This window comes from Myotis nattereri, assembly GCF_964212035.1.
Source record: "Myotis nattereri genome assembly, chromosome: 8".
In the NCBI taxonomy this organism is placed as follows: domain Eukaryota; kingdom Metazoa; phylum Chordata; class Mammalia; order Chiroptera; family Vespertilionidae; genus Myotis; species Myotis nattereri.
In genome coordinates, this window is record NC_138083.1 from 69,409,216 (window position 1) to 69,432,801 (window position 23,586).

Below are 23,586 nucleotides of genomic sequence, written 5' to 3' on the forward strand. Positions count from 1 at the left end.
TCATGAACCCACCATGGTGCCACCCCTTCTGTTCTGCTACTTCCATGCCTTAGTTGGGTGAAGAAATAAGAAACAGGGACAGGGAGGTGTGCAAGGTATTCCCGGGGTCATCTCATGAAGCAGAAGGGCAGCAGGACCTTCCTGGGTCTAACCTGGGGTGGGAGAGGGTACCTGGCCCTTTCTGCTACCCACTTCTAGAGTCCTTGATGTTTTGTCAGCCCCCGCAAGGCAGAACACACAGCAGGCTCATCATCTGTGTTTATTACAAACTGTTTAATTGCTTCTTATCCTAATGACTTTACAAATATAGAAGAAGTACATGCCAGTCTGGGGATGCCCTGTAGTGAATCACCCCTGTGAGGCACAGCTTAATGCCGCTTATCATCCATCTGGGAGCAGTCTCAGTGGTGGCCTCGGCCACAGGGAAAGAGGGTCAGGAGGAAGGCTGCCTAGTGTGGCCAGGCCACCTGGCTTCAGGTCTGTGCAGGTGCTTCAACTGCACGATGCTCATTCTCTGTCCGTTGAGTCTCCATGTACTTTCGCATCTTCTCAACGATCCAGGAGGGTAGGACAAAGGATTTCAGCTCCTCTAACTTCAGGTCCAGGCATCCTCTGACAAAGACATTGAGGAAAAAAGTTGAAGACAGGATGTAGGCCCCAGCTCATCCTGGGGGTACTGTAAGGCAGGGGAGAGAGTAGGGGACAGATCTGGATTTACCTGTAATCATCGCTGGCAGCGAGGTCCCGGATGTCCTCTTCAATGAGGAGGTAGGCCTGGACCAGGAGCAAAGGAAAGTGATCGTCATCTTTGATTCATTTCTGTGTAACTCAACCACACGTTATTAAACATTTGCTTACTGTAAGGGCTGTAAGGGAGGGGGGCATAGTTATAACTTAGTAGGGGAGCGTAAACAGGGACTGTCTGGGGAACAGTTCCTTGAGGCAATCTTTCACTCAAATAGGAACTGTGGGTTGGGGAGTGGAGACTGGTGACTATAACTTTCTCCTGTTTTATAAAAGGACCCTGATCCTGGCTGGGTGTGGCTCAGTGGTTGAGGGTGGACCTATGAACCATAAGGTCATGGTTCGATTCCCAGTCAGGGCACATGCTCAGTTGTGGGTTCCATCCCCAATAGGGGGTATGCAGGAGGCAGCCAATCAATGATTCTCTCTCATCATCGATGTTTTTTTCCTTTTTTTAAAACATATTTTTATTGACTTCAGAGAAGAAGGGAGAGGGAGAGAGAGAGAAACATCAATGATGACAGAGACTCATCGATCGGCTGCCTTCTGCACGCCCCCCACTGGGGATCAAGCCCGAAACCTAGGCATATGCCCTTGACCGGAATTGAACCTGAGACCTTTTAGCCCACAGGCCAATGCTCTATCCACTGAGCCAAACCAGCTAGGGCTCATCATTGATATTTCTATCTCTCTCTCTCTCCCTCTCTGAAATAAGTAAAAATATATTAAAAAATAAAATAAAAAAGGATCCCAAGGTACTTAATAACAAAATGGCAAGAGAGCTAGTGAAATATACCGGCAAAAAGGAAACTGGAGGAAGCTATATTAACTCTGGGAACCAAGATTACTTGGTTTTGAACTTGGTGGCAGAAGGGAAAACTGTCCAGTAACTGGGCTGTGTTGCCTTGGGGCCTGTAAAGCTGCTGGCACAACGCCATGGGCTGCAGTGGGCGAGAGCCCTCTTGTGAGCTTCCCATACAGAGGATGTTGCTCATCACATAAAAAAGTCTTCTGTGGGAGACATGTCTTCTAGTCTTAGGGTCAGGAATAATTACTTGTGTGTCCCTTGGGCCATTTGACTGTCACCTTAAGGGCACTGCAAACTTTGTAACAGACCAGGTGTTCTTGAGAGAGGCCTAGAGCTGGAAATCCAGAAGTGCACTGGCCTCCCAAGTCAGCAATAAAAACAAAACAAAACAAAAAACTATTCTTGCTCATGGCCTAATTTTAGATCCTGTCTCCCCCTCACCTATTTTTTGAGACAGGGTGTAGGTCTAAATATAGCAGTAAAATAAAAGACAGCTTTCCAGAAAGGAGATGGCACACTGGTTTGCAAGGCCATTAGATTCTAATAGGAGCAATCCCCGCAGAGGGACTAAGCACTGTGTTGAGAAAAGATTCTTTAATGGTGCCAGGTGCAGAATGTTGTGATTGATGAGTGAAATCAGTCAACAGGCACAAGGGAGAAGTAGTAGTGTGTCTTGTACCTGCCATTCTTCTCCTTAGCTAATAAAAGCTGTGAATGAGGAATGAGGTGAGGAGGGGCTGAGGGGGTGCTGTGTGGGAGACCTAGGGACAGCAAAGGAAATCCAGGGATTCCAGCCTGCTGTTCAGCATGAAGGACCAGGCCCTCTGTGCCCTTACATGCCTGCCTTTCTACACTCATCAGGCTTTGAGACTCTCTCAGATTTGGAGGTAAGCTGCCACCAATAGCCAGAACCCTGGGCTGTGTGGGTCTTTGGCAGTGGTACGAGGGAACAGTGCTCACCATCTTCCCTCCTGTTGCCCGCATGTGATGTTGCTCGGCCAGCCAGTGCTTGTCCTGGGGATCAGCTGCGTACTGAGGGATGAAGTCACAGGAGACATTAGCCTGGTGTGAGGGGCTTTCCTTATTTGCTCCCAGATCATATTCCAGGCCCTTGAGCAGTTCTTATGAACAAGACCTTGTCCTAGCTGGGTGGATGCAGAGGGCTCACCAACCTCTTCAGAAAAAGTGCAGTTGAGCCCAGGAAACCAGGAGCGGGACCCAATTTCCAGAGATTTAGTTACCATCTAATTCCCCAACCCCTTTGTTTCTCAATACACAGCATCTCAGGCAACGGGTCTGACTCTTATAATAGAGCTCTACTCCTCTCTGAAATAATGATTTGAGGAAGCTTATAACATATGACTATTACGGTGACCATATTTCCTAAAACAAAAACTAGGACACTTCATGCTCAGGGGAAGGAAGGATAGCATCACATTTAAGAACCTGGTTTTGGAATTAGACAAAAAAGGTTTAAAGTCTGGTTTCTGCCACTTATTAGACAGTATAAACCTGGGCAGTAATTTCCTTGAGACTCAGTTTCTTCATCTGTGAAAAAGACAGTATTAATACTTATAGGGTTGTTGTTTGTCGGGAGCCGGTCCATCCTTGCTGTTTCAAGGGACCTGGCATATATGGCATACTGTTCTTAATATGTTTGCTCACCTTCTTAGCACTATGTGTTTTAACCAAGGTCACCTCTCTGAGAAAAGTTGTTTCTCCAGGTAGGGATTTTCCCCTGAAGTTAGGGAGGGAATAAAACCCCTTAACTAAGTGCCAGACGGGTAATTAATCACTTTAACTACAAACAATCATGCTTAAGCTACATAATCTTTACTCCCTGGAATGGAGATAAGAAATGCCCTGCTCTCGAGAACCAAGATGGCGGCATAGGTTAATGCCGGAGTTTGCTGCTTTGAACAACTACTTCAAAAGTGAAACCAAAAAACGGAAGGGACATCACCCAGAACCACAGGAACGCTGGCTGAGTGGAAGTCCTACAACTAGGAGGAAAGAGAAACGCATACGGACACTCAGAGGAGGCGCAGTGCTGAAGTCAAATTCTGAGGTGCGGAGTGCGCGGAGCGGGCTGACGGCGGAGGGTGCGGTTGGCGTTTTTCAATCGGGAGGGAGTCGCAGACTCTGAGCTCCAGATACAGGCGAGTCTTTAGGGACCCAGACTCAAACGGGAGAAGCAGGACTGTCTGGCTTCGGTCAGAGCGAGTGCAGCTTTTTCTCCGAGGTTTGCAGCCGTTGCTGGGACTCAGAGAGGCAGAGCCCCTGGGGACAGGACTGAGAGCGGCCATAACTGCTCTCTCCGGCCCACCCTGTTAATCCTGTGCGACCTGCCCCGCCCAAGCCCTGCACAGAGGCATTTGCCGGATAGCCTCAGGCAAAGGCTAGATTAGCACCTCCCTAGAGGACAGAAGTTCTCTCACTGCAGACACAGCTGATTCTCATAGCCACTTGGCCTGGAGGTCAAACCCTCCCTGGAATTAGCTACAACAATCAAGATTTAACTATAAGACTTCGAACAAAGACCACTAGGGGGTGCACCAAGGAAGCATAACAAAATGCGGAGACAAAGAAACAGGACAAAATTGTCAATGGAAGATATAGAGTTCAGAACCACACTTTTAAGGTCTCTCAAGAACTGTTTAGAAGCCGCCGATAAACTTAATGAGATCTACAAGAAAACTAATGAGACCCTCGATCTTATATTGGGGAACCAACTAGAAATTAAGCATACACTGACTGAAATAAAGGATAATATACAGACTCCCGACAGCAGACCAGAGGAGCGCAAGAATCAAGTCAATGATTTGAAATGCGAGGAAGCAAAAAACACCCAACCGGAAAAGCAAAATGAAAAAAGAATCCAAAAATGCGAGGATAGTGTAAGGAGCCTCTGGGACAGCTTCAAGTGTACCAACATCAGAATTATAGGGGTGCCAGAAGATGAGAGAGAGCAAGATATTGAAAACCTATTTGAAGAAATAATGACAGAAAACTTCCCCGACCTGGTGAAAGAAATGGACTTACAGGTCCAAGAAGCGCAGAGAACCCCAAACAAAAGGAATCCAAAGAGGACCACACCAAGACACATCATAATTAAAATGCCAAGAGCAAAAGATAAAGAGAGAATCTTAAAAACAGCAAGAGAAAGAAACTCAGTTACCTACAAGGGAATACCCATACGACTGTCAGCTGATTTCTCAACAGAAACTTTGCAGGCCAGAAGGGAGTGGCAAGAAATATTCAAAGTGATGAATACCAAGAACCTACAACCAAGATTACTTTATCCAGCAAAGCTATCATTCAGAATTGAAGGTCAGATAAAGAGCTGCACAGATAAGAAAAAGCTAAAGGAGTTCATCACCACCAAACCAGGATTATATGAAATGCTGAAAGGTATCCTTTAAGAAGAGGAAGAGGAAGAAAAAGGTAAAGATACAAATTATGAACAACAAATATGCATCTATCAACAAGTGAATCTAAGAATCAAGTGAATAAATAATCTGATGAACAGAATGAACTGTTGATTATAATAGAATCAGGGACATAGAAAGGGAATGGACTGACTATTCTTGGGCGGGAAAGGGGTGTGGGAGATGCGGGAAGAGACTGGACAAAAATCGTGCACCTATGGATGAGGACAGTGGGTGGGGAGTGAGGGCGGAGGGTGGGGCGGGAACTGGGAGGAGGGGAGTTATGGGGGGGGGGGGGAAAAGAGGAACAAATGTAATAATCTGAACAATAAAGATTTAAATAAAAAAAAATAAATATGCAAAAAAAAAAAAAAAAAAGAAATGCCCTAACCTTTGGAATAGAGATTGATAGGATTGGAATCAACTGGTATAAATACAGATGTAACAAGACGACAGAATACACACAGAACCTAGACACAGAACCTACACAGAACCTAGAGACAGAAGAACTTCGCTGGAGAGAACATGGCAAAAGATCCTGGACAGAAACTGGACACAGAACCTAGAGACAGAACCTAGCGAGAAAACCTGGCTGAAGAACCTAGAGACCGAACTTGGTCACAGAACCTGGCAAGAGAACCTGGCTACAGAACCTGGATAGAACATGGCAAGAGAACCTGACTAGAACCTGGTGACTGAACCTGGCTGGAGAACCTGGACAGAACCTGGCTGGAGAACCTAGCAAGAGAACATGGACACAGAACTTGGCTGCAGATCCTAACCAGAACTTCGCTGGAGATCCTGACCAGAACTTGGCTAGAGATCCTGGCTAGGCTGCTGATCAACTGAACGCTGTCTCTGTGTCATTCCTTCTTCGCCGACTCCGTCCACACCTTTGGGGACCCCTGGACCTGCTGGGGTTGGACCCCAGCAGTTGTTAAGAATAAGTAAAATGGGCTTGCTTGCATGCACAAGCCTTCCCCCTTTCTTTCCCCACAGGGATTCATCTCCTAAACTTTAAGGGACCCCAAGAGGCTTGCAATTAGGGCAACAATGGTCAGTGGCAATTTATCCTGGGCAAACCCCCTAAACCTGTCCCCAAAGCCCCCTTTTCTCTGACTTCTTACTGAGCCAAAGAAGCCCATCCTAGGATCACTTCCCCAGCCCTTTCTTGTTTCACTGGCCCCAGCTTTAATAAACGTTCTCTTAAAAAAAAAAAAAAAGAATAAAGTGGTGCATAAAAAGTGCTAAACATAGTTAGTATCTGACACATAATAAGTGCTCAATATAGATAGGTTTTATAAAACAGGCAGAACATCTGAAATAGAGACCAACTGGGAAATCTGTATGGTTACTAACTTTGAGTTTGAATAATTATTTCACCTCCCATCCTATATAATAAAAGGCTAATATGCAAATCAACCAAACAGTAGAAGACTGGTCACTATGACGTGCACTGACCACTAGAGGGCAGATGCTCAATGCAGGAGCTGCCCCCTGGTGGTCACTCAGCCAGAAGCCAGGCTCATGGCTGATGAGTGCAGTAGTGGGAGCTTCTCTCGCCTCTGCAGCAGCACTAAGGACCCCCACAGGGGATGTCCAACTGCTGGCTTAGGCCCGCTCCCTGAGGGGACATCACCCGAGGAGTCCCGGACTGTGAGAGGGTGCAGACCAGGCTGAGGGACCCCCACCCCTCCAGTGCACAAATGTTGTGCACCGGGCCTCTAGTGTAATATAAACATTAGTCAAAAACTTAAAAGTGTGCATTTTCTGACCCAGAAAAATCCCATTTCCAGGGATTTACCCTTCAGAATCACCCATACATGTACACAAGTTTGTTTTGTGCAGCATTGTTTATGATAGCAACTGTTGGAAAAAACTTAAATATCTAACAACAGGGGAGTAGTGAAATAAATGATGGAATATTTATTCTATGAATTCTATACAGCCATTATGATGAAATGAAGCAGCTCTGGCTTGTGCACCTAAGGGTCATGGGTTTGATTCCCAGTCAAGGGTAGCAGGTTCGATCTCTGCCCTGGTCAGGGCTCGTTCGGAGGCAACTAATCGATGTCTCTCTTTCACATCAATGTTTCTCTCTCCCCCGCTCCTGCCCTCCCTTCCACTTTCTTAAAAGAAAAAAAAAAATCAATGGTAAAATATCCTCAGATGAGGTTTAACGATAAATAAAAAAAAAGAAAAATGAGGGAGACCTAGTTTAATAACATGCACAAGAGCTCAGGTTTTGCTGAGGACAGACCTGACTCACTAGTTACTACTGAGTGATTCTGAGCAAGTCACTTAGCCTTTCTCAGCCATTCCATCTTAAAGGAAGTTCCATAATGTAAGTGTGGCACCTATAAAACCAGGTTTGGTACACAATAAACACACAAGACAAGAAGCTATTATTGAGGCACAGAGTTGTTATATAAATTATAAAAGGTAAGGTCGAGGGCAACTAGAACCCAGATACCTTGACTCCCAGATCGGTATTTGCCCCAAACTTCTCTGTGCTGTGTACAGTTCCCAATGTCACATATTCCCCTGCAATGGCCTGCCTGACCCCCAGCTCTCACCTACCTTAAAGAGGTGTGGGTGCTTGATGTAGATTCTCCCTCTGGTGCCCCCCATCCCCAGGGCTCTGAAATATAACAGACAAATGTAAGGATTCCAGCAGTTGTAGTCCTAGGGGTGGACTCCTTCCTCAGTGCCAAAGCTCTAAGACTTACTTGTTGGCTCGAGATCCTAACACAAAGGTGGTAGATTCATTCAGCCGAGCTGGGTCCCACTACGCAAAAAATAGACAGGCTGGTGAAGGTGAGGTTTATCTGATGGGCAGGAAAGAAACATTCCTCTCCCTCCCGTCTACCAACACCACCCTTATTCCATTATGCAAAAGAGTTGATTCAAGAAACTGAATATTTACACTATGCTAGGCCCTGTGCTAGATACTGGGGATAAAGAGATAAGTAAGATAGTTTCTGTTTTTCAGGGTCTGCAGACTTATGTGTATAGATCAAGCATGTCAAACTCAAAGGCTAACACAGGCCAAATAAACGAGGCATGTGGCCCGCGGGCCGTGAGTTTGACATGCTTGGTATAGATAATTATACCATCATGAGATGGGCAATGATATACAGGCGAGTGTAGGTGGGAGGGGTGCCAAAGAGAAGGAAAACAAGAAGGCTTCCTTAAAGAGGTAATTGGCAAGTTGATTCTAGAAGGATGAGCACAAGTTATACAGGGTAGCTGGGAGGAAGAAAGGCAGGTGAGAGCTGGTGTGGGAACCTGGAGAGACTATAAATCATTCTGTGTTGCTAAGAGAGAGAGCACAAATTAGGGCGTGGCAATTAATGAGGCTGGAGAGAGAAGCAGAGAGGGCTGAAGGCCCTAGTACATTTGCTCATTCTGGAGGCTATGGGGAGTCACTGAGGGCCTCTGCACGGAGGAGCAGATCTGCTTTAAAGATAGCTCACTCTTCTGCAGTGCGGCTTCTGGGTGTGAAGTGGCAGACTGCAGGCAGGGGGACAGCTCAGTTTTGAAGGAAGATGAGGGCCTGAGCCAGGACAGCAGTAAGGATGAAGAGGAGGGAACAGCAACTGTGATATATTTAGGAGGTGGAAGCACCCAGGGTGGAAGGAGAGGAAGAGGCAAAGATGACTAAAGTAGAGACCATCGGCCGAAACCGGTTTGGCTCAGTGGATAGAGCGTCAGCTTGCGGACTGAAAGGTCCCAGGTTCGATTCCGGTCAAGGGCATGTACCTGGGTTGTGGGCACATCCCCAGTAGGAGATGTGCAGGAGGCAGCTGATCGATGTTTCTCTCTCATCGATGTTTCTAACTCTCTATCTCTCTCCCTTCCTCTCTGTAAAAAATCAATAAAATATATTAAAAAAGAAAGAAAGAAAAAAAAAGAAAAAAGCTAAAGGAGTTCATCACCACCAAACCGGTATTAAAAAAAAAAAAAAAATAGAGACCATAAAAGACAGCTGAGGAAAGACTCTGATATCCATTTTGGATATCTGAGTTTGAAATGCCACGGAAATTCCAGGCAGGGAGATCTAGTAGGTAGTGGGATATACAAGTTTTAAACTAGAAAGGGAGTGTGGGACAAACCAAGAAGTATGGCAGGTTTAGTACGCTGGCCCTTGAAACCACAGGAGTGAATTATTGAGATCCAGAGAGGAACTAGATGGAGAAGTGGGCCAAGGAGGGAACTTTGGGAAATGCCCTTTGTACGGGTCATTGCTGAGCAAGAACTCCCAAAAGACAGAAAGATGTTTGGGAGGAACAGAAAGACCGGAAAGGCCCAGGAGAACGCAGGACCACCTGCTTTAAGGGAGCAGAGTTTTAGAAGAAGGTGTGGTCGCTGTGTGAAGGCACAGGGCCAGCACGACAAGAGGCGGCCATTCATACTGGCAGCCTCAAGCAGGACAGTGGAGCTTGCACCTACCTTCCTGGCTTCCACGTGTGATTTTACTTAAAGAGAGGATTCTACTGCTAAAAGGGCTTGTAAACAATGTTCCGAAGGCAACAGAGGCTAATGGTTAACAACACAAACTCTGGTGTCGACGGATCTTATGTTTGAGACTTGGCCCTACCACTTACTAGTATGTGACTGTGAGCAAGTCCCGGAGCCTTAGTATACACTCAAGTGTATTAAGCACACAAGATAACTAAATAAAATATAATTTCTGCCCACAGGGAGTTGGCAGGAAAGGAAGCTCCTCAACTATAGAAGGGTAACAGAATTTATTGCATGAGGTTGTTATAAAGATTAAATGAGAGAAGCCATGTGAAGATTGAGGGCTGTGCCTGTCACATACTAAGTACTGGAAACATCACGAGCTTTGACAAGGAGAAGGCTTCAGCAGACTCAGCCTTCCCTTCGTTTACCTCTAACTCCAACCCTGCTTGGGCTCCTTCTGGGAGGCCAGCATTACGGGTAGGGGAAGGGGTAAGATGGCTCTGGAATGGCATGCACACACCCTTCACCACCCCAGCCTCTTTCCCTCCTGCTGGGCCCAGAGCCTTGACTGAGTCTCCCCCTAGGATGGAGGTCGCTGCCATGCTCACACAGTCATACCTTGGGGCCTTCTCGGCGAATTGGTTCACAGGATTTTGGTTTCCACCTGATTGGGGGACAGAAGAAAGGTGACTTCTCTAAGTTCAGGTCCAGGATTGGCAGAAAGCCTGATGCTGGTGGCGGGAGTTGCCCCTACACTCTCACTTTAGCCCTGAGTGTACTTCTTCCAGGTAACCCATTAGAGGAGGCACAAGGGGAGAAAAGCACTGGACTAGAAGCCATCCTAGGACTAAATCTGATATCAAGTCCAAGAACCTCTTTGAATTGCAGTTCTCATCTGTCAAAAGGAGATTCCAACAGCAACGCTGTTGTGTTAGTGAGGAAGGAACTCGCTCAGGTGGGACACAAATCTAGGTCTGATGATTACTACTGCTCCATCTCCTAAGCCAGGGCACCAGCTATCCCCATCGCTTTTAACCAGACCAATAAGGCTTTATCTGCTTTAAATATTGGGCTTCCATGTAAAGTTTTGTTTGAAAAAAGATTCTGGCCCCAGCTGGTTTGGCTCAGTGGATAGAGCATCAGCCTGTGGACAGAAGGGTCCTGGGTTCGATTCCGGTCAAGGGCACATGCCCGAGTTTCGGGCTCAATCCCCACCAGGGGGCATGCAGGAGGCAAACCATCAATGATTCTTTCTCATCATTGATGTTTCTCTCTCTCCCTCTCCCTTTCTCTCTGGGGGTGGGGGTAGGGGTGGGGGTGGGGGGAATATATATGATTCTGTTGCTTTAAAAATCTTTGAAAATGCCATCCTAGAGGGAATGGAGTAGTTTTTCCCCTTAGAAGCTATATGATGTTGGGCAAATAATTGAGTCTATTTCCTTATCTGCAAAATTAATTATACCTTCATTAGAGGGTGGATGTAAGGATTAAAAAGTACATATGTAAGGAGTTTAGACCAGTTACGGCACATTATAAACATTCAATATACACCACCAACAAAGAAAGTCTGGTGTTTAACGAAGCTGGCTGAACTGTTCTGGGGCAAAAGCAGGATAAAACACCCTCCTCCTTGCTGCTTTCTTTTCCTGCCCCCCAAACCCGGGTGACCCTCCTCCACGGTGACTTAAACAGATCTCACTTCTACAGGGACAGAACGCTGGCCGCTTTTCCTCCAGGCCCACTCCCTCCCGTTCCTCCCTTCAGCTCTATTGGTCCCTACTCACACCATGCCAGGGGCTGCCCGGTCATTTGACTGGATGTGTCCAGGAGGCCGTCCCTTCCTCTGCCACAAAGAACAACTGTCAGAGCCTGACCCTGTGGAAGCCCCACCCCACCCTATTGGCAGGTCCAGGGTCACTGGTGGAGATGGTTTTTCCAAAGAGACGAAATGGTGCTTGAGAGTGAACAGGAAGAGCGAGTGTTTCCAGGGTTCCTGCCTCTCATGCTAGAAAGGCCCCAGGCTGCACTGAGGAAGCCAGCCACCCTCCCTGGGGCTGAGGCCTTGCCCAGCCAGAAAACGGGATGGTTTACCTTTTTGGGAATGGGACTTCCTCGATGGGCACCTTCCTCTTCTGCCTGCCGACCACGCTGCAGAAAAAGGAAAGGGAACCAGTGGAAGGCCAGTATCTGGGGGCTGCAGGTTCCTTGGGATTGCAGAAGACAGGGCCCCTGGACCACCCCTCCACCCTCTCCCTGAGCCAGGCCTCAGAAACCCTCCCAGCAGGATGCTATTTGGACCTGGTCCTACAAATGGGTGGCACATGGAATGTCCCTGCCTCCTGGTCATTGTCCCCTTTTAAGCCCCAGGACAGTGACTCTGACCTTTATCCCTGGAAGCTCATGGGTCAATCTGGGTATAACTTTTTCTCCATCTGAGAACAGTAGTTTTGCCTGAAAGGAAAAGATTGTGTTAACAGTCACTGTTTTGGTGGGAAGCCTCTCTGCCTTCATTTTTAGAGACATACTCCAAACTGGGTGACAGCTGTTTCATGGTCAGTACAAAGGCACTCCAGGATATGCACATAAGCACATATTCATTAACCACGCCCCCCCCCCACTTCAGTATTAATGATCATTGTTGAAAAACTAGAAAATGTAAAAAAACCCCACAAAAAACAAAAAAACAAACCTGACATCTCAGTAACCACAGAATACTGTTAACATTAGAATGTAAATTCTTCCTCACTTTTTTCTTTTTCTTTTTATATTTTATTGATTTTTTTTTTACAGAGAGGAAGGGAGAGAGATAGTTAGAAACATCAATGAGAGAGAAACATCGATCAGCTGCCTCCTGCACACTCCCTACTGGGGATGTGCCCACAACCAAGGTACATGCCCTTGACCGGAATCAAACCTGGGGCCCCTCAGTCCGCAGGCCGACGCTCTATCCACTGAGCCAAACTGGTTAGGGCTCTTCCTCACTTTTTTCGATGTAAATATATACTATGTGTGTTTTTTAACTAAATGCATTGATATACTATATACTCCTCAGGAAGCTGCCGTTTTCATTTAATAATATTAGGGGCCTAGGAGGTAACTGGCTGAGGAAGCAGCAGGAAATAGCACAGTAAGGTCCTTACTTTTGTGCAGCTTATATTCTGTGGGTGATGGGAATAATAAGCCAATAAATAAACATATAAACAAGCTGACTCAGATCATGATAAATGCTCTCAAGAAAAAACCCTACAGACAGATGTGACAAGAGAATCGCCAGAAGGGAGGGCTCCGTGAAGCAGGTGATCAGGGAAGGCCTTGTTGAGAAGGCAGCCTGGGCTGACGTGTGGATGAGGAGGAGCACTTGAGAACCCTGAGCACTGCCTCCTTCCGGAAACACTTTTCTACTGGCTCCTGCGGCCACACTTCCCTGGTTTTTCTATTTCTCTAGCCGCTCTCTCTTAGCCTTCTTTGCTGGCTCGTCCTCCTAGATCTGGTTCTTTTCACTCTGTCCTCTTTCATTAGGTATTCTGTCTGCTTTCGTCTATGCTCATAGCTTCAATTAACATCTATAAACTGATGACTACAATTTTTTTATCTTCAGCTGTCGCCTCCCCTTCGTGCTCTGGACTTATATATCAGCCTGCCCGAGTCTACGCCTGGATGACCCAATGCGCTAGGTCTGAAATTAACCCCGTGATTTTCTCCTCCAGAAGTGAAGAGTGCACAAGTCTCCACGCACACGTGACATTTCATACCTGTCCACTTAACTATGAGAGCAGGAACGCTGCTTGTTTGCCATTTGTTCTCATTTGTTTGTTCATTCATTCATTCACTTACTCTCTCAATCATTCTACAAATACTTAATGTACTAATATTAAGAATCATATTCTAGGGCTAGGAATACAGCAGTGAACAAGATCAGGCCTCAATTTTATAAAACTCAAGATTTTAGCAGAGTTGGGGGGAAGGGAGGCAGAAAATAAACAAACGAACTATTAATAATTTCAAGTTGAGCCGAAACCGGTTTGGCTCAGTGGATAGAGCGTCGGCCTGCGGACTGAGGGGTCCTGGGTTCGGTTCCGGTCAAGGGCATGTACCTGGGTTGCGGGCACATCCCCAGTGGGAGATGTGCGGGAGGCAGCTGATCGATGTTTCTCTCTCATCGATGTTTCTAACTCTCTATCTCTCTCCCTTCCTCTCTGTAAAAAATCAATAAAATATATTAAAAAAAAAATAATTTCAAGTTGAAATAAAGAGCGGAAATAAACACATGAAGTGATAGAGAGTAACTGGAGGTGGGGAAGGAAGTGAGAAGGGGCTACTTTAGATGGAGCCAGCTATGTAGAGTTAAGGGAAGAGCACGTGAGGCAGTGAGGGCAGCAAGTGCAAAGGCCCCGTGTTGGTGTGCTGGAGAAGCAGGAGTTCAGTATGGCTAGAATACAGTCAATAGGGCAGGTGGGAGGAGGTGACGTCCAAGAGGCAGGAGCCAGTCCACATAGGGCTCTGTGGGTCACGGCAAGGCATGAGGGTTTTATTTTGCCTGCAAAGTGAAGTCATTAACATGTTTTAAAGAGCAGAGTGAGCCCTAACCGGTTTGGCTCAGTGGATAGAGCGTCGGCCTGCGGACTGAAAGGTCCCAGGTTCGATTCTGGTCAAGGGCATGTACCTTGGTTGCAGGCACATCCCCAGTTTGGAGTGTGCAGGAGGCAGCTGATCGATGTTTCTCTCTCATCGATGTTTCTAACTCTCTATACCTCTTTCTTCCTCTCTGTAAAAAAATCAATAAAATATATTTTTTTAAAAAAAGAGCAGAGTGAGACAATTTGATTCATCTTTAAAAGGATGGATCTGGATGCTGTGAGAATAGAATGGAGGAAGTAGCTCAGGGCTGAGACATACATTTGGGAATCATCAGCAGTTAAATTTTTAGGCTTCAAAGCCCAGAATGAGAATGGGCCACAGAAGAGAAGGGGTCTGAGGACTGAACTCAGGAGTGCACCAATAGCCAGAGGTCAGGTAGAGAAGAGGAGCTGGCCCAGGAAGCTGAGGGAGTATGGTCAATGAGGCTGGAGCCAAGAGAGGAGCATTCTAAGAAACATGACATGATTCACTGTGACAAATGCCACCAAGAAGCGAGTAAGCTCTCACTGACAGCACGGCGTTCTTCTGCCCTTTCAGAGCTGAGGCCCAGGCCCCGATCTGGCTTTTTCCGAGGCTGTGCCTGAGCAGCTAGCCAGCCAATCCTCTTCTTCTTCTTCTTCTTCTTTTTTTTTTGCCAGCCACTCTTCTTATGATAATTACCCTTATAGACATGAACTTAAACCAGCCTTTGTGGCTTTGATTATGAAGAAATTTCCATCTCTGACAGGTAATGGTTTCAGTCAAGCAGAGTCTGGGTGAAGCTGACAATTTCTATTAATAACAGCAGCTGACACATGCAAACAGGTTCACTACTATCTTGGGAACACAGCCATTTATAAACCTGATGTCATGCCTCCTGGCCACACCCTGAGAGGCAGGGAGGCAGAAAGGGTGATAGTCCCCAGGGGCTGTGACAACTTCAAGGATCAAGTCCCAAGTACTTGCAGAGGTGAGATGGGCCTCAGCTATTCTAACTCTTGCTTGTTCTAAGCCACAATTTCTTCATCTGTAAATTAGGGATTAAAATATGTCTTCCATAAAGAGTTTCTTCTGAGATGTAAATGAACAAATGATATGAAAACATTTATCATAATACCTGGCATATAGTAACGATTTTCCTCCCCGTCTGTCAGCAACACCGCCAAGCCCTACCTGGAAGTAAGTGGCTTCTCCAGCATCCCCCACTGATGATGGGATCACACTTCTTAGTGGCAATCCCAGGGCTAAGCCCTGTGCCTACATCTCTGGTCCTATTTGGTCTCACCTGCTCCAGGCAGCTGCGACAGGCCTCCTGGATCAGCTGCTCTGCATCCACTTCTTCCCCAACGTTGTCTCGCACATTCAGTGCTGCCTTCTGGAAGAACTAGGGAGAAGTATAAAGAGCAAACTGAAGATAAAAGAAAAGCTTTTAGCCCTGGCTGGTGTGGCTCAACTGGTTGGGTGTCATCCTGTGCACCAAAAGGTGCTGTTCGACTCCCAGTCAGAGCACCTGCTTGGACTGCAGGATAGATCCCAGGTTGGGGGCAATGCAGGAGGCAGCCGACCAATGTTTCACTTTCACATTGATGTGTCTCCCTCCCTCTCCTTCTCTCTTTCTCTCTCTCTCAAAAATAAAAATATATAAAAAGAGAAGCTTTTATCTATCTCCACCATCTTGGAGCCTGAGGAAGTCTGCTGGGAACAGGACTTCTAAAATGACAAATATGTCTGGAAGGCTATGGTCCAAGGCCACTTTTGCTGGCTACGAGCAGGGTTTCTGGAACCAGGCGGCACACACAGCTCTTCCTAAAACTGTAGGTGTTTATGCTCAAGAATACTATCTAGGCAAGAGATGTGCTTATGTGTACAGCTAAGAACAGTGACTCCTGGTGGCAAACCAAAGCAAGCCAGGGTCATCTGTGGAAAGGAACTCTGCTCATGGAAACAGTGGCGTGGCTCCTGCCCAATTCTGAAGCAACCTTTCTGCTAAGACTGTTGGGACACAGAATCCGTGTAATGCTCTAGGATTTAAACTTATTGAAAAGTAAATAAAAGTGAATTTGTGCCCTGGCTGGTTTGGCTCAGTGGATAGAGCGTCGGCCTGTGGACTCAAGGGTCGCGGGTTCAATTCCGGTCAAGGACATGTACCTTGGCTGCGGGCATATCCCCAGTGGGGGGTGTGCAGGAGGCAGCTGATTGATGATTCTCTCTCATCGATGTTTCTGATTCTCTATCCCTCTCCCTTCCTCTCTGTAAAAAATCAATAAAATGTATTTTTTTTTAAAAAAAGTGAATTTGTTCTCTTGTACTTTTGTTAAATGGGTTAAACACAAAGAAATAAATAGAAGAGAAGCTTTTACCATATCTCATACAGAAGGGAAAAGTGATTCTGAGTATGGCTTTGAGATCAGACAGATTTAGACTCATATTCCAGGTTCATTTCCCCACTCTATCTTCATTTAAGGAGGAGCATAATCATAGAGGGACCCAAAGGATGGTCATTACAGCATTAATGTGTAAATAGTGCAAAATCAAAGAATAACTTAAATGTCCAGGTATAACTTAAATAAATTATGGCACAGCCCATACCATAAATATGCAAATATTAAAAATCACAGTAAGAAAAACAAATCACAGTAAGGACATATAGCAAAATATATTTTTGACATGAAAGGTGACTACTTGAGGGATCTAAGTAATACTTTGCCCTAGAGACATGACTTGGGCTCTCGTTGTGAACGTGTTCTCAGGCCTTGTTCGGGGCCTCACATCACCTAGTTTTCAGGCTCAAGCTCTCCCTCTTACCTGGGGTGGAACCTTCTGCTTTCCCTTCCCCCAGTTGGAGCTGCTGGTATCCTGAGACCCTGGCCAGGCCCCACTCCTCCCATCCTACAGATGTACCTTTGAGATTGGACAAAGTCAGATTCAACCAGGACCTTCTAGTCTGGATCTTTTCTGAACACTGTCAAACAAAGTGATCAGATGAAGTCAAGTCAAATCAAAGCTGTGATGTAATCAATTTATTTGTACTTTGCCCGAACACAAGTGTGATAAGAGGTATCTTTACTGACTATAAAGAGGGAAGCCTAGTGCCACAAATTGTATTTATCCAGCATTTGTCTAGGGGAGAAGTTTCCTGAATCATGGTATCCATTATTCAAATAAGCAACAAGAAAAGGGCTTTGGAGGCAGGCAATCACAGATTAAATCCTGGCCTAGCCTTCCCTTACTGGCTTCATTATTTCTGCATGTGTAAAAGTGTGGAGGTATGAGAATACATGGTGCATTCTGGGACATACAAAAAGTAGTGATAGTAATGACAGGGAATAAGGAGTGTGTGGCAGGGGTCTGATCACTTTGGGCCATATATGCCATAAGGAATTTGAATTTTACCCAGAGACAGTGGAAAGTCACTGAGGGATTTTATTTATGTACTAGAGGCCCAGTGCACAAATTCGTGCCCAGGTGGGGGGGGGGTCCCTTGGCCTGCCCGGAGATCGAGGCCTATTGGGGGGGGGGGGGGAGCTGGCCGGCTGGGGGGAGGGACCATGGGAAGTTGGCTGGCAGGCCCGCCTACCCCCCAATCGGGGCCATCGGGGGCAGGCCGGGCAGGGGGAGGGGCCGCAGGAGGTTGGCTGCTGGCCCTATCCCCAATCAGGGCCCCATGGGGGCTGGCCTGGCTGGGGTGAGGGTGGGGCGATTGGGGATGGGGCTGGCTTGGGGAAAGGGCCGCGGGTAGTGTGCCAGCCAGCCCCACCCCCAATTGGGGTGGGGTGGGCCAATGGGGGATGGGGCCAGCTGGGGGGAGGGGCTGTGGGAGGTTGGCCAAGGGGGCCCTGCCCCGAATTGGGCCAGTTGGCTGGCTGCAGTGGGCATCATAGCGACCGGTCGTTCTGGTCACTGGCTTTTTATACATATAGATGCATGCATGCATGTATGTATTTATTTATTATTTGTAATGATTTCAGAGAGGAAGGGAGAGGGAGAGAGAGAGATGAAACATCAGTGATGAGAGAGAATCATCTATCGGCTGCCTCCTGCTGGGGACTGAGCTCACAACCTGGGATGTGCCCTGACTGGGAATCGAACTGAGACCTCCTGGTTCATAGGGGGATGTTCAACAAGAGAGCCACACCAGCCGGGCACTACTTTTAAAATACATAAAGAATTGGACTCTTTCCCAACATTTGCACAGCTAACACTTAAGCCACTATCATGTCAAGTCTCCTAACTGGTCCTCCTGCAGTATATTCTCTATACAACAGTCAGAGCAACTCTTTAAAAAATGTTCAGATCAGCCCTAACCGGTTTGGCTCAGTGGATAGAGTGCAGGCCTGCGGACTCAAGGGTCCCAGGTTCGATTCCGGTCAAGGACATGTACCTTGGTTGTGGGCACATCCCCAGTAGGGGGTGTGCAGGAGGCAGCTGATCGATGTTTCTCTCTCATCGATGTTTCTAACTCTCTATCCCTCTCCCTTCCTCTCTGTAAAAAAAATCAATAAAATATATTTAAAAAAAAATGTTCAGATCACATGCTCTGCTCTAAACTCTCCAAGAGCTTTATTTTACTCATAATAAAACACAAAGTCCTTACAATGGCTTCAAGGTTCTGCATGAGCTGGGCCCCTGTTATGTCTCTGATCACCTCTCCTACTACTCTCCCCTGGCTCAGTCTGTTCCGGTCACACTTGCCACTTGGGTGCTTTCAATGTGCCAAGCACAGTCCTGTCTCAGGGCCTCTGGCCTGTTCCCTCGGCTGGGATGGCTTCTCACCCACGTTTCTGCATGGCTTGTTCTTTTCTCACGTTATTCAAATCTCTGCTTAAATGACCTTTTATCACAGGACTTTCCCCGTCACAATCTACGAAATAGCACCTCTGTTCCCCATTGGTCGCTCTCTTCCCCTTCTCTCTGGCATTCCCTAACAAGGTACAAATTTGCTAAAAGAGGGCAAGGACATTGTCCATATTGTTCACTGCTACATCCCCAGTGCCTAGAATAGTGTCTGCCATTATGGGAGACGCTCAGTAAATACTTCTTGAATGAGTGAGTAAATGTAAGCGGGGGGAGGTCCAGAAAGAAAAACAGAGTTCTGTTCTGAATATGCTGGGTTTGAAGCATCTGAGAGGCATTCAGGTAGAATCATGTAGAACTTTATTTATGGTCCTAGAAAATAATTTTGTTGTTGTTGTTGTTGTTAATCCTCACCCGAGGATATTTTTCCATTGATTTTTAGGGAGAGTAGAAGAGAGAGGGAAAGACAGAGAGAAACACTGATGAGAGAGAAACACATCCTGCACGAGCCCCAACCAGGGTCTGGGCCAGGAAGGAGCCAGCAACCGAGGTACATGCCCTTGACCAGAACTGAACCTGGGACTCTCTGGTCAGCAGGCTGATGCTCTATCTACTGAGCCAAACTGGCTAGGGTGAAAAAGAATTTAAATAATAATAATGGTGATATTATTAAACAAATAATAAAAGCAACCTGTTATGTTCCAAGCACAGTTCTGAGCACATTACACTTAAGTCATTTCCTCCTCACAATAGCTTGGCCAAAGAGGTGCTCAAATTACCCCTAAAGAGAGAAAAAAGTTCTCGGGGGTTCAGAATGGGAAAACTCTAGATATCTGTGTGTACCAGAGAGAGCCAGGGAGATAGTGAAGCAGGAAAAGACTGCTCATGAGTCTTTCTCCCGTTTAATGTTCTACTTTTGTGTCCCCTCACCTTCATGTACTTGTTGAACACAGTCTGGATCTCCTCGTTGATGCTAGGCTGCAGCACAGCTCGGAGCAGGTCCATGGAGATAGCAGGATCTGTGAAACTGCATTCAGGAGGGAGGCACAGTCAGGGGACATATCCCAAACACATCCTTTCTTAGTCTGCCCAGCTAGTTATTGACATAGGATCCTTTAATGACAATAATGGATAGTTTTTACTGAAAACTAGCTATGTGCCCAGGTTCTCTGTAAACTACATAGATGCATGCCTTCATCTCATCTCATAACTCTATAAAATGAGTATTGTTGTAAAAGTGTTATGAAATACTGTATAATACTTATAGAAAAGTCTATACACATTAACAAACAGTGTTAGTGAACATCCATGTAATCACTATCCAGGTCAAAAAATATAATCAGCATTTCAAAGGCTCATCTTGTGCTCTCTCCTGTCCCTCTTATTATCTATTTAATGATAACAATTTTTATTAATTATTACTCTATTACCACAGGGTAATAGTACCCTATGGATACTATTAGCCACACTATTTTTTTTAAGTAATTATTTAGTTTTACTTTTTTTTTTTTTTAATTGACTTTTTACAGAGAGGAAGGTAGAGGGATAGAGTTAGAAACATCCATGAGAGAGAAACATCCATCAGCCGCCTCCTGCACACCCCCTACTGGGGATGTGCCCACAAACAAGGTACATGCCCTTCACGGGCATCAAACCTGGGACTCTTCAGTCCATAGGCTGATGCTCTAGCCACTGAGCCAAACGTGTCAGGGCTATTAGCCACACTTTTAAAAAATATGTTTTTATTGATTTCAGAGAGAGGGAGAGGGAGAGAAGGATAGAAACATAAATGATGAGAGAGAATCATTGATTGGTTGCCTCTAGCACGCCTCCTACTGGGGATCGAGCCAGCAACCCCCGCATGTGCCCTGACCAGGAATTGAACTGGGATCTCCTGGTTCATGGGTTGACGCTCAACCACTGAGCCACCCCAGCTGGGCTTAGGCATTGTTTCATCTCTCCGGTCCCCTCATTTTGAAGAGGAATTCAGAGGGGGAAGTGACCTGCTCAAGGCCGGACAGAGCCACAGAACCTGAGTCTCCTCTTTTCTAGCCCAGTGCTCTTTCTACTGCGTGACGATCTCTTCTCAGCCCTCCATTAGGGCCCCAAAGCTGCCTTCCAGGACAGTGCCTGGGAGGCAAGTCCCATCCAGAGCCAGCCTCACCTGGTGGTCATCTGTGAGCGGCGGCCCCTTCGCTGCACCTGCCGGTGCTTTATCATTATGTTCCAAGGATTCTGTGGGGACCAAGGGAGCAGGTGTCACCGAAGTCCGTGACACTGGGGTGAAGGTGGAGGGTGAGTATGAAGTTGAACCCAGACAGCCCTGCTTCTCAGGTGTTTTCACCACTTCTCCCCCCTTGCGGTTGATCGGGGCGGGCAGTGGTTGGAAGGCCCTGCCAGGGAAGAGAAACTCAGGGAGAGATTCCTGCCTCAAAAGCCCCGACCCCACCTTTCCAGGACCGGCTGGAGGCAGGAAACCAGTGTGTACCGAGCACCTACTCCGGTGGCAGGTGATGTGTGCTGGGCGCTTGGCCGCATTTCTACCCATCCCCACCACCTTGGGAGGCAGACACTCATCACCTCCGCTTTATAGAAGAACGGGGCCTTGACCCGACTGCCCCACGTCACCTGGCGCGGAGGGCGGCACCAGAACTTGAATCCTGGTCGTCGGAATGAGAAAAACGCGCACCCCCCATCGGCAGCTCCAGACTCCGCGTTCTTTTGCCCGCGGGCTAGGGTCCCGGGAACCCGAGGCCCTGCCGGCCCGAGCCCAGGCCGCCCGGCCTTCCTCGGGGCACTCTCACCGTGAGAACCAGCTGCCCCGCTGCGCCCGCATCTCCCAGCTCCGGGCCGCCCCGCTCTGCCCCGCCGGGTCCCCGCGGCTGCTCGGCGTCGCCAGTGGCCCCCATGGCGCCCCGGGTCCTCACAACTCCAGCCCGACTCTGCCAATGGGCCGGAAAGTGGCCCCGTGACGTCATTGGAACGCGCGGCCGCCTGCCTGAAAGCGCGACGCGGCGAACAGCGGAGTTACCATGGGAACCAACTGCCGCTTCCAGCCGGAGACCCTGGAGACCTGTCTGAGTGGGTGGGTGGGCGGGGCTCGCTCCGGGGAGGGGTCGCTTAGCGAGTGTGGACTCCGGGTGTTCAGTCAAGAATCGTTCTCCGTCTGAAGTGCGGGGCAGAGAAAGGGGAGCAGGTTTCCAGGGGTTGAAGTTGGGGAATTTAGGGGAGCGTTTCATACAGCAGCGTCTGCAGTTCAGTCTTTGAAAACTGTAGACTTTAATATGCCTTGTACTGAGCCCCCAGAATTGGAGTGGACACGGAACCCCCACGACAGGAGGCCCCGGGCAACTCTAGCACTCACCCACTGGGTCTTTTTTTTTTTTTTAAATATATTTTTATTGATTTCAAAGAGGAAAGGAGGGGGAGAGTTAGAAACATCAATAATGAGAATCATTGATTGGCTGCCTCCTGCATGCCCTACATTGGGGATCCAGTCCTCATCCTGGGCATGTGCCCTGACCAAAATCGAACCTGACCTCCTGGTTCATAGTTCTACCCTCAATCACTGAGCCATGCTGGCTGGGCATCTACCAGGTCTTAACAGGCTTCCACCCCAGGGGCTACCTCTTGAATCTGAAGGCATCAGAATAAAGGCTGGGACTTGGACCGTGGATTCCTCCAACCCCAAGGAGCTGGACTTCTCTCTCCAGACTCTGATTCTGGGATTGGCGGGGAATGCAGGGGTTTAATAGCCATAGAGTTCCCCAGAGCTCCCCTTAACTCTGCCTTAGATGTAAGGAGGCCCTGAATAGAATTGGATTGATTTATGAGTGGTAGAGAAAGTTACTTTTTCCAAGTCACAACACAGGGTAGTAGAAAGTGCGTGAGTTAATTTATTTTATTTTACTAGAGGCCCGGTGCACGAAATTTGTGCACAGGGGCGGGGTCCCTTCAGCCCAGCCTGCACCCACTCCAATCCGGGACCCCCTTGGGGGATGTCTGAATGCCGGTTTAGGCCCAATCCTGGGCCTAAATTGGCAGTCGGACATCCCTCTCACAAGCCAGGACCGCTGGCTCCTAACTGCTCACCTGCCTGTCTGCCTGATTGCCCCTAACTGGCCCCCCTGCCAGCCTGGTCGCCCCCAACTGCCTCCCCTCCCCCCGCCAGAATGGTTGCCCCTTACGGCCACCCCTGCTGGCCTGGTTGCCCCCAACAGCCCCCCCCCCCGCTGGCCTGGTCCCCCTCACTGGCCCCCATGCCAGCCTAGTCACCCCCAACTGCCCCCTTACCTGCCTGGTCACCCCAAACTGCCTCCCCTGCTGGCCTGGTTGCCCCCAACTGCCCGCCCTGCTGGCTTGGTCGCCCTTCACGTTGCCCCTCACACCCCCCCCCCCTGCTGGAATAGTCTCTGCCAATGGCCCCCCTCTGCTGGCCTGGTCACCCCTCACTGCCACCCCTGCCAGCCTGGTCACCCCACGCAGCCTGCTGTTTGGTCGTTTGGTCGTCCCTCACTAACCCCCCTGCCAGCCTGGTGGCCCCACGAAGCCTGGTGTTCAGTTGTTTGGTCCTCACTAACCCCCCTGCTGACCTTGTCACCCCACTCAGCCTGTTTGGTCATCCGTTGGGTTGTTTCAGATGTGATGACCCCTGGCTCTTTATATATATAGACTAGAGGCCCTGGTGCACCCTCTCCAATCCGGGACCCCTTGGGGAATGTCCAACAA

At 47.9% G+C, this 23,586-nt stretch overlaps 1 protein-coding gene across 1 annotated transcript; it reads right to left on the reverse strand.

Moving 5' to 3' along the window:
- Positions 1-254: 254 nt before the first annotated feature.
- On the reverse strand, positions 255-21,814 carry DNTTIP1 (deoxynucleotidyltransferase terminal interacting protein 1). The gene is made up of 13 exons (XM_081097143.1): positions 21,663-21,814; positions 21,023-21,093; positions 19,789-19,885; positions 15,350-15,448; positions 11,830-11,898; positions 11,539-11,595; positions 11,232-11,290; positions 10,066-10,111; positions 7,710-7,768; positions 7,561-7,621; positions 2,513-2,584; positions 719-774; positions 255-612 (listed from the first exon to the last, which is right to left on the reverse strand). Exons 1-13 carry the CDS (start codon positions 21,765-21,767, stop codon positions 474-476), a joined length of 990 nt encoding a protein of 329 aa, XP_080953269.1. The 5' UTR covers positions 21,768-21,814; the 3' UTR covers positions 255-473.
- Positions 21,815-23,586: the final 1,772 nt, after the last annotated feature.